The sequence below is a fragment of the Crotalus tigris genome, unplaced genomic scaffold (assembly GCF_016545835.1).
Source record: "Crotalus tigris isolate CLP2741 ecotype Arizona unplaced genomic scaffold, ASM1654583v1 scf7180000019189.1338056, whole genome shotgun sequence".
NCBI lineage: Eukaryota > Metazoa > Chordata > Lepidosauria > Squamata > Viperidae > Crotalus > Crotalus tigris.
The window spans coordinates 1,007,404-1,018,394 of NW_024097425.1; the positions used below are offsets into that span (position 1 = coordinate 1,007,404).

The following is a 10,991-nucleotide window of genomic DNA, read 5'->3' on the forward strand; positions in this document are numbered from 1 at the left end:
CATTTTCTTCTGCTGTAGAGATTTCCTATGTCTATTCTAGTGACAAGATTTCTGTGTGAAGTAAGTTGCATCTCAACTAATAGCAGAATTTACTTTCTTTTCCCACCTATTCTTAGGATGTTACCTCTACGCTGAATTGGAAATAATATGTAAATTTTAAAAATGAATCAGGCAAGCAAATACAATTATATATACATTTCTGTAAGGCTGTTCCACTGCACACTGCTTATGTTGTACTGGCATACAATTGATTGGATTTTTCTGGTTGCAAGGTTTAACATTTTTTATAATTAATCTTGCACACAGACACACTTACTTTAAAACAAAAATCCGCACCACTACTGCGAATAACACCAGATTGCTTCAAAGCAGCCACTTGTGCTTCATTTTGCACTACTGATTCACTATTATTTGAATAACCATTTTTGTATTGCTTTGATCTAAAAACATGGAAATGGAAAACGGAGAAGGAAGAAATATTGTGTATTGCACAGCTTATATTTTGGAACATCTCTCTCTAAAGAGGTATTAGACCAATAAAAATTCAGAGGCATTGTCACTGGCTTCATACATCAATGAGTAAGAAAGGCTGACCTACCTTAAGTGCAAAATACAATGCAATACCAAAGCTTTGGATTTTGCAACAAATAATTTGATCCACAAAGTAGAATCATAAACATATTTATTCAGAACAGCATTTTCCTTATATGTGTGGTTGTAATCTTATTGCATTGTAAAGGCTCTCCAGTCTGAGTATTGTCAAGAAAAACACCATTTAACCAGTGGGCCTAGACATCTCTGGCAGTTTAAAGACTAACATATTTATTGCAGCATATACTCTGTGTTTCAGAGATCTGCTTTGTGAAAAACATGAAGCAGACATAGAAGTGGTCTATACAGTGTATATAGGGAAACGTTTGCTGGCAAAAGGAAGTCAGGATTATGGAACAAAACAGAGGTCTCAGTTGTCAAAGAGCAAAAATAATTATGGAATCCTAATAAATGAAAGAGATTGAAGTCAGCCAGGACTTAAGAGTGAATAGCAAGAACCTTTGAGTGAAAAAGGATCCTGCAATAAGACTGCAATTTTAAACTTATTTGGTCTATATTTCCACAAAGGTGGGCAGGCTTACAAGTTTCAAGAAACAAATGGATAACTTCAACCATGGAGGTCTTTGGGATACATACTTTTCATACGTGAAAATTCAGATGCCACCATTTTTAAGTGCAGCTCTTCCTAAGCCATCCAGAGTCTAGTGCAGCCATCAGGATGATGGGAATTATTAAGGGATCAAATTCTGTAAGTTATTATTAAGTCAGGGGGAATGTGGTTAATGGAATGGTTATTAAAAGCCAGCTGGAGTTGTGTTTCTTTTGAAAGTAGATAGCTGATATTACATTCACACGTGATCTATAGAAAATAGGTAGATGTCAGTTTTAAGTTATTTCTCTGTACCTTTGGTAGCAAAAAAAACCACAAAGCTTTTTCATCACTTCAATGAAAGTGTGTTGTCTTTAAACTGTAGCTTCACCAGTAGATCTTACCACTGAAGTTCTGCATATCTAAAAACACTGAAAAAATTCAATTTGGGAAAAAATGCCAGAAACACTATTCTGTCTCAGTTGTCTTAAACAATATCAGCATTCTCATAAGAAGACAAATGCTGCTGGCCATATATGATAGCAGCTCAAGAATATAATCTGACTGAACAGCAAAAATATCACAAGTTTATAAATCCTCATTTTTGCAAGGATAAGCTGAAAGCATGCTTCATAGGACAATGGAAGTCAGAGAAGTGCTAAACAATATTTCTCAATAGCCAGAGAATAGTATCCTGGTCTTGCAGCTCTTATTTTTGCTCTTTTCTACAGAAATGGCTCCAGTTACATCAATTAGCATATACTTTAGCTTCCATAAGATATCCTGGCCATGTAACCTATTATCCTTTAATGGATCATTTGAAATTTGTTGGAGCAGAATTTTCTTTAGTTTTTCATGTGTAAAAACCCACAACAGTCTTACAAGTTTATTATCCGCGAGTAATAAATGAAATCCCACTGGATGGGATGAGATTTTGCTCTCCTGTGAGGAGCACAAGGTTGCAGTCATCATAATGTAGACCAGGGGTCTCCAAACATGGCAACTTTAAGACTTAGACTTGTGGACTTCAGTTCCCAGAATTCCCCATTGCTGGTGAGGGAATTCTGGGAGTTGAAGTCCACAAGTCTTAAAAGACCCCTGATGCAGACTGCAAAGAAATGTTGCGAAAGAGCTATTCAGGAAGACTCAATTTCTCGTCCCCTTGGGACAGGGACATCCATGCTAGGATTCTTTGCAGCACTTTTCACGTGGACTCTCCGATGGCTAACCAAGTGGGAGCTTTGGTTAAATCGTTTCCCACACTCTGGGCATTCGTAGGGCTTCTCCCCTGTGTGGATCCTCTGGTGTTTGTTCAAGTCTGAATTCCGGACAAAACTCCTCCCGCACTCCAGACAGTTGAACGGCCGGTCCCCAGTGTGCATTCTCTGGTGTGCCAAGAGGGCTGAGCTGTAGCTGAAAGTCTTCCCACACAGGAGGCATTTGTAGCGCCTCTCTTCCTGGTGGGACTTGCGATGGACCAGGAGCTGATGAAGCATGCGGAAAGTTGCTGGACAGTCCGAGCAAGCGTGCAGCTTCTCGGTGTGTGTCTTCTGGTGGGAGATGAGATGCGACTTGTGACCAAACCGTCGATCGCACTCAGGGCAGATGTATGGTTTTTCCCCTGTGTGGGTCCGCTGGTGGGCGGAGAGATTAGAGCTGGTGCTGAAGCACTTCCCACAGTCCTGGCACTCGTAAGGCTTTTCCCCCGTGTGGGTCCGCTCGTGGGCCCGCAGCTGGGAGCTCTGCCGGAACCCCCTTCCACAAAGGGCGCATTTGTACGGCTTCTCCCCGGTGTGGATCCGCCAGTGCTTGATGAGCACCGAGCCTTCACTGAAACACCTCCCACAGTCTGAGCAAACATAGGACTTCTCTCCTGTGTGGGTCCGGCGGTGCACAATCAGCGCTGAGCTGGTGTTGAAGCTCTTCCCGCAGTCAGTGCATTTATATGGTTTCTCCCCAGTATGCAGCCTTCGATGTGTTAACAGGCTGGAACTGTGGCGGAAGCTTTTCTCGCACACATCGCACTTAAATGGCCGGTCGTTGGGGTAGATCTTCCTAGGACTGTTCTCGTAATCAAAACAAATCTCCTCCGTAAAAGGATTCTGATGCATGTCCAAATCCCTCTTCAGAGTTTTCAGTGGTTCAGACTCCAGGAAATAGTCACTTTCCTCAGATAATTTTTTTGTTGGCTGTTCCACACCAACCAGCAGGGCAACCCTGGGCTGGAGAGATCCTTCATTGCCTTCTCTCTTGATCCAATCTTCACCTGCTAGAAGGAAGAGAAGGTGCCCATCAGTCATTTATTCTCCACTGTGATGCCAAAAGGAATCTGGGATTTTGACCACAGAGGAACAAATAGGGAGCAAGTGTAAAAAAAAAGGGGGGGGGACTTAAATCTCTCCCTGCACTCAAGGCTTTGTATGGCTTATTCTGGTTGAGATAGTCTGACATTTGTTAAAATCTTAAATGCCAAAAGAAATATCACTGCACTGAAGGCAGTTGCAAAGTCTGGCTCCAGCATATATATTCTATTCCTTTTTTGATTCCTTTAGTACTAAATTGCAAGGTTTAGACAACTTAAACTGCTGGCTCTGTGGGTTCAAAGGGAAAATTAAAGCCATTTACTGTACGGGTATTAAATCCCACTCTGGAAGTAGGCAGTGGTTCATATGAACTCTTAGACAGGACGGAAGAGAAAGAGCTGGCCGTGCAGTGTATCACACAGACTAAAAGACATATAGCTAAAAAATGTGTGTGTATATATTGTTCTTTTTAGCATTTGTCTTACTTGATTTCAGGATCTGCTTGCCTAGTTCACATGGCAACGCCATCAATGCATGATGAAACAAGGGTTTATTCTTTAGCCAGTGTGTTTCAGAGCCTGATGCTGTTTAAACCTGAGAGTGACATAGAAACCAAATGGCTTCTATGCTTGAGGGAGGTTTAGAACCTGGATTTCCCTATTCTTAGCGGGCGTGGTGGCCTAGTGGTTAAGACATTGGGCTTGTCAACTGGAACTTTGAGACCTGAACACCGTGTGACAGGATGAGTTCCCATTACTTGCCCCAGCTCCTGCCCACCTAGCAGTTCAAAAGCATGCAAATGCGAGTAAATAAATAGGTACCACTTCAGTGGGGAGTTATAAGCATTCCATGCTCCTTGGCATACAGTCTGCCAGCCACATAACTACAAAAGCGTGTTTGGACAATGCAGCCTCCCTTGAAACAAAAACAGATGAGTACGCCCTCTTTCCTTTTTTTCTGTATTCTTATTCTAGCATCTTTACCACATCGTGTGTATGTCTATATGATTGGCTCTGCCCAGGGCTTTTTTTTTCTCATAGAGTGCCCAGAACGGAGTTCCGGCACCTTTTTTGGATGGAACCTTGTAGGGTAGGCAAGGCGGGTTGTATAACGTGTGTGAGTTCTGGCACCTTTTTTTTTTTTTACAAAAAAAGCACTGGCTCTGCCTATGCATGTATTATTGATTTATTTAGTTATTACTAAGCCTACTTGTTCTTGTTGTGTTAGATAACAGAAAGTACCTTATACCTTGCTAGGCCTGCCCAATGTGTTAAACTAAAACAATCAAATACAGTGCAGTGCAGGAATTTAGTGCAATTATGATTCAGTTATCTGTGAGAAACTACTGTATTGGTTTAGAATAAATATTTAGAAGAAATAGTTGATTGGGTTCACATATCACATGATGTGTTTGTTTTCAGCTTAGCATGTTGTATGAACCTCTGTGGTTCTATACTATAGTTTACAGTGAGGGTACCCAGCCCACTGTTCTATACACCAATAATTGTTCATGTTGCCAAAATTCAATGGCAAAATTGCTGATTCTCAAGAGGGATGAATTTTGGCAGAAAAAGTCCAAAATAACCAGGGCTTTTTTTCCTCATAGAACGCCCAGAACGGAGTTCCGGCACCTTTTTTGGATGGAACCTTATAGGGTAGGCAAGGCGGGTTGTATGACGTGTGTGAGTTCTGGCACCTTTTTTTTTTAAGAAAAAAAGCACTGAAAATAACATTGGAAAATCTGATGAAAAACACACTTGTTTCTACACTTTAAATCCCCAAACAACTTTGGAAATGGTCTCTGATGTTGAAATTTAATGAAAAAATGGCATATTGCAACAAGAACTTCATTTCTGGATCGAAAACATTGCAGTATTGATGAAAATGGATTAACCAGATTTTTGGGAGGCAAATCATTCTCATCTCCAAAATTAATCCCCAATCAGACATATATATGTATAAAAAGGAATTGATTTCCCAAACTGCTTCCTATGGGGATTTCACTGAATCACTGGTCATCTTTGGCAGCTCACTGTTGGAACTATATGGTGGTTTGACATTTAGGAAATATCTTAAACAGTTCTTTCAACAGGCTTAGGATCCCAGACAAGTAGGGAGCTCCAAGGCAGCTATACTGTGTGCAGGCTGTAGGTCCATAATTCTACGGTCTTATTTATATCTTTTAAATGCTTTATATTTTTTAATTGCTATATTACTTATTTGATCGTTTTATTGTACGACACCCAGAGCCAGGTATGTGAGATGGGTGGCTATATAAATTTAATAAATAAAAGATGATTTCATCCAAATTAAAAACAAAAAGATCAAAATTCATGGGAAAGGTTCTTGTATCTTGCGAAGGGAAAGAAACCAACCCCGATTCTATTTTTCCTGAAATGGAAAAGTGAGCAAACATGTCACAAAAGAAAAGGCTCTCCCGGGTAAATCTCACATACTCTTTCCGCAGGTTTTGGATCTTTTCTGCATTCGTCCACACAGCCTAGAAGCCACCCCAATCAATAAGGCAACGGCCAGCGCAATGCTCCATAATCATCTCTTTCTGGGCACCCCATTCCTCGGGAGGCACCCACGAAGTTGTCCAGGCCCCTCCCTTCCTCTAGCCCCATCGCAGGAACTTACCGGGCTCCATGCCCAACTAGGCGCGCCGCTTTAGCGGACTTTCAGTCCCGAGGCGGCTCCAAGCCGCAGCGTCGGAGGGCTGATGCCCATCTCAGAGTCACTTTCCGTCCAAATTCTTGCGGCCTTTTGTGTTGCCCCACTAAGCATGGTGGGTAATGTAGTCTGAAGAGCGAAGAAGCGGGATGCCTGGAAAGGCACTCTGGGTAGTGTAGTTCTGCGTTCGCAGCTTACTAAGCGAGCGTGCACAATACAGTCTTGCGCTTTGCAGAGATGGGGTATCCTGTTAGGGATCCTATTGGGGGTAGATGGTGGTGATAAAGCGAGGGACTTGCGGATAAAGGCCCGGACTCCCCCTTTCAGCAAGCCGGTCCCCCCAAACGCTACAAGACTGGCTCATCAGGTGTTCAAAAAAAAAAAAAAGCCGTCTTTGGAGAGCCTTTCTTGCGGTCATTTAGAAAATTCTTTTTCTAAACTTTTCAGCGTCAGCAAACATGAGTTTGCCTTTTTTTTTTTTAACGACGAATGCCAATGACTTTTTTAAAAATGAGGAAAGAATATTGAAATAAAAGCATATTTAATAATGTTCAATTTTTTTCTTTTTTTCTTTTCAATGTACTTTATGTGTATTCATAGTGTCTCAAAAATGAAATCCTATAAACAGTATATAACAGTATATAAAAGTATATGAAATTCATCACATTTCTGTATTGCCTTCTCACGTAAGTGACTTAGACCAACTTACAATTAAAAACATGTCAAAATAGAAAAGCATAAATAAGAACAAAGTTAAAAACAGAATTAAAAGATAGGTTACAATACATGTTCAAATTATTTGGCATTTTCTTCTAAACACTGCCTTACTGGTTGGATGCATGACCTTTAAATATTACTAAATACAGAACAGTAACATTTTCTCTGAAAAAATTAATAAAAGATATTGTGATTAGCCTATCATATGTATCTTTCTCTATATCCCCTTCTCTCCCCTCCACACACACAAACACACACACACACACACACACAGTGTCCTGTCCGGTTGTTTTTTACTCCTAGCAACCACATACACAGATTTTCTCCATAACAATTTAAACCTAACCTGGTCTTTCAAGTCTCCCAAAGGTGCACTCATTATCATGTTTATCCACCTTGTTGCTGATCATCTTTTTCTCTTTCCTTCCACCTTTTCCAGCATCAGAACCTTCTCCAAAAAGTTGGGTCTTGGCATAATATGACCAAAGTGTGCATGTGCAGGTATATATCAGTGTGGTGTGCTTATACTTGTTGGAAGTAAAATCTGGTCCGGTTCCAAGCTGCGAGAAAGACGCAGGAGGAGGCAAACTGCAGTTGGAAAGGAAGTCTCCATTTATTTAGGAATCAGAAGCAATAGGTTCTGGGACAGCTGACAAAGCAGTCTGATGAGTGGATAGGTTTTTATAAGGTGACCAACCATCCTCCTTTAGGGAGGACAGTCCTCCTTTTGTAAGTTCTGTCCTCCCTCAAAAAGTGTCCTCCTTCATGTCCTCCTTTTCGATATTTGAAGACTAATCTGCAGGGCTTTTTTTTCCCCTCATAGAACGCTCAGAACAGCGTTCTGGCACCTCTTTTTGATGGTTTTTTTTTTTCAACTTTTGCGTGAGCTGTGCTACTCCCACTATTGGCTTTCAAAAGCCAATAGGAATTGTTGCTGAGTGCGCCAAAACACCCGGCTGGCAAACTTTGCACATGCAAGTTGTCTGTATCATTGTTGCAATGAATAAAATGTTTCTTTTATTTACAATATTTTTTTTCTTCAATTTATTTGTGTCCTCCTTTTCATTGTAAAAAAGTTGGTCACCTTAGTTTTTATGTGGTTCTAGGGCTTTATGATTTAGATGCCCAGGTTTGTTGTGAAATGTACTTTAATCTGTACTTGAATGTGCCCTTTTAGCATTCTAATTATTATTGCCTGATTCCCATTGTGCCTGGGAGGTCGTGCCCTGTCCTTGGAACTGGGTGGGGAATGTAGATTTTAGGAGTCTTTGTCTCTTTGCTTTTTTAAATCCAGCATTTTGTGGTGACTGTAGCTGAAGGCGTTTTGTTTATGAATGGAATAGTTTGTGAAACTAAATATCCATTCACGGGGGCTGACCACTTGAGTGATTTTACTTCAGGGAAGTCTTTTCTCTTCTGGAGGTGGGGAGAGGCATTTCTTTGCTAATATGGGGGCTTTCTTATATTATAAATGGGATGGGGATTCTCCCTACATACTGTATATATAAATTGGTTGCAATGGGCTGTATGAAGTTGCATATAGATGCATGGTTTTGCAGCTTCTGAAGGGAATCTTGTGAAAGAAAAAGTTTCAGCATTGAGCTCTAGTATTATGAGGCCTAAACATTCACTTTCAAAAATAGGACAAAGCATAAAAGAAATAAGGCATGATTTTAAATACCCTTTCCTTTTATCTTCTGTGAATGTTAATGCTAAATGTCTTCTAGTAATTATTTTTGCCATCTTTTGAACGTGACATCCAAGGAAAAAATCTACAAACATACCTCAATAAAATGATTTATTTGGTTAGCAAAATGGAATAGATCCAAAACCCGAAGGATCCAGCCTTAAGGAAGATTACTCTAGAGCAGTGGTTCTCAACCTGTTTAATGCAGCGACCCCCAACTGGTCGTAAGTTGAGGACTACTCAACTGGTGCAGAACCGTTTGCAGAATGGGACTTTTGGCGGGCTCAGCAGGGCAGAGACAGCCTGGACAATTCCTATTGGCTTTTGAAAGCCAATAGAATTAGACTCTATACCAGAGAGTCTATTCTATTGGCTTTCAAAAGCCAATAGAATAAAAGGGAGTAGCACAGCTAAGGAAAAGGGGGGGGGGGGGAAATGGCGGACTGCGTTGTTTGGCGACCCCGTGAAATGGTCGTTCGACCCCAAATGGGGTCCCGACCCACAGGTTGAGAACCACTGAGCTAGAGATGTCTCCCTCAACTTGACCTTGGGGCCGTTTATAATAAGCTTTGTGTGTGTCTGCGGCTGAAAAGCAGAAAATGATGTTGCATGATCTGCTCTTGTCTCATATGCACATGTTTCAAGGCATCTGGGGGTTATGTTTCAGAGCTGAGGCTTACAAAAGAATTTAAAAACTGCTGACAAACAGTGAAGCAAGATTAAGTACCTATGCAGAGTACAATGAAGTGTGCTCAGGGCAGAACGGAAAAGGGAAGAAAAACAAAATATGGTAAAGAAAACACTCCTATAATAATTTCCTCGTTTCCTTTATTTCCACCCTTATTGTTTGAGCTGCAAATGATGGAACTAATTAGTACTTTGGAAAAATGAAGTATTAATTTATGGTATTTTGCTCTTAAAGATTAAAATGAAGAGCAAAAAAACAACACTTCGCCCAACGTGGGGCTCGAACCCACGACCCTGAGATTAAGAGTCTCATGCTCTACCGACTGAGCTAGCCGGGCTCCCTGAAAATAGCGTTTCCAAAATTTTATTTAACATAAAAGGAATTAACTCTATATTTTGTATTCTGTTATCGTACTGCACTGTACTATACTGTATTACTGTTCTGCTACTATACTACTACTGCCTCTGTAGATGATGTGAATCTTGACCAAAATTGCTTTCTTTGGAAAATTGCTCCGAAGTTTAAGATGCAGCGTACTCTAAAATCAGCAAAAGACTATTGGAGCACTTTGCTGTGAATTGCCATTAATAATTATGGAAAAGAAGAGTTTGCACTAAAGTATAGACATCTAAAGAATTGTTTTTTAAGATTATGGAACAGTGAAGTAAAAAGCAAAAGAACGAAGCTGTTTCTGCCCGGTTTCGAACCGGGGACCTTTCGCGTGTGAGGCGAACGTGATAACCACTACACTACAGAAACCCGCTGCTTCCTGTTTTTCTCCTATAACCTACAACACTTTAATGCTGGAACTAAGACGTTTGCAAAGTGTTTTGTGGTTTCTGTAAATTATATTCGGCTTCCAGAACGAATCGATAGACATTTTTAAAAGTATCCTGCAAACCAATTCTGGGAAGCAGCCAGCCGAGATGGAATACGGAAGCTATAATCTTCTTAAGTCTGCAATAAAATCCGCAGGTATCCACAAGTACTATATCAAAAATAAGGGTTCTTAGCTACCCGTAGCAAAGCTGCCTGCCCCTTCACCTCATCCAGAGAGCTCCGAGATTTGGAATCAGTATATCTAGTTTCCAGGCAGCCACAAAGTCGAGAAACAGCAGTCTGTTTTACTCCATCATATCTAAACAACCTATTGCTTTTCTCTGGCAGCATGCCCATTTCTGTAGGATCAAAGTGTTCAGTTCCATTTTATTTTTTTATTCTATTTACAAGCTTTATTTGGCACTGATGTATTTCTAATACAATAAATACAGTAGAACAATTAATATTGTAATATTCAAGTCTAAAATACATGTGAAAAAACTAAGTTAAAATAGGCAGCATTAGTTATTTATAAAAAGCCTTTTCACCAACTGACTGCATGCATTTACTGGGATTTATAACCCCTGGGCTTAAGATACATATGGGAGGGGGGAATACTTAATTAATTAATAAATAATAAAGCTAAAATGCCTTTTTTTCCTCTTGAATGCCTAAAATATGTTAAACTTCCAAACCACATACAAATAGTCCTTGATTTACAGCAATTCATTTAATGATCGTTCAAAGTTACAACAGAACTGAAAAAAGTGACTTATGACTGTTTTTCCCACTTAACGACTGTTGCAGCATCACCATAGTCATATGATCAAAATTCAGATGCTTGACAACTCATTCATATTAATGATGGTTGCAATATCCCAGGGTCATGTAATCCCCTTTTGCAACCTTCTGACAAACTCAGTGGGGAAACCAGATTCATTTAACAACCACGTTACTAAAATT

General features: G+C 40.3%; 1 protein-coding gene and 2 non-coding genes across 5 annotated transcripts; all 3 read right to left on the reverse strand.

Moving 5' to 3' along the window:
• Positions 1-665: 665 nt before the first annotated feature.
• LOC120315957 (zinc finger protein 239-like) lies at positions 666-6,426 on the reverse strand. 3 transcript variants are annotated; one of them, XM_039361037.1, is made up of 2 exons: positions 6,085-6,426; positions 666-3,407 (listed from the first exon to the last, which is right to left on the reverse strand). In XM_039361037.1, the coding sequence occupies exons 1-2, from the start codon at positions 6,092-6,094 to the stop codon at positions 2,278-2,280; spliced, it is 1,140 nt and encodes a 379-aa protein (XP_039216971.1). In that variant the 5' UTR covers positions 6,095-6,426; the 3' UTR covers positions 666-2,277. The 3 variants fall into 3 exon arrangements, with proteins under 3 accessions (XP_039216971.1, XP_039216969.1, XP_039216968.1); XM_039361035.1 differs by having other exon boundaries at positions 666-3,410; XM_039361034.1 differs by lacking the exon at positions 6,085-6,426 and adding an exon at positions 5,901-6,002.
• Positions 6,427-9,473: 3,047 nt separating this feature from the next.
• TRNAK-CUU lies at positions 9,474-9,546 on the reverse strand. Its single transcript has one exon. It is a non-coding gene; the product is annotated as a tRNA-Lys (tRNA).
• Positions 9,547-9,895: 349 nt separating this feature from the next.
• Positions 9,896-9,968, reverse strand: TRNAV-CAC. The gene has a single exon. It is a non-coding gene; the product is annotated as a tRNA-Val (tRNA).
• Positions 9,969-10,991: the final 1,023 nt, after the last annotated feature.

Bases quoted from the DNA above. Each gene is read 5' to 3' on its own strand.
- LOC120315957 (XM_039361034.1), bottom strand. From the start codon at position 5,931: ATGCAGAAAAGATCCAAAACCTGCGGAAAGA. The intron at 3,408-5,900 runs GTATGTGAGATT...TCCTTCTAGCAG, and splicing joins ATCCAAAACCTGCGGAAAGA to GTGAAGATTGGATCAAGAGA.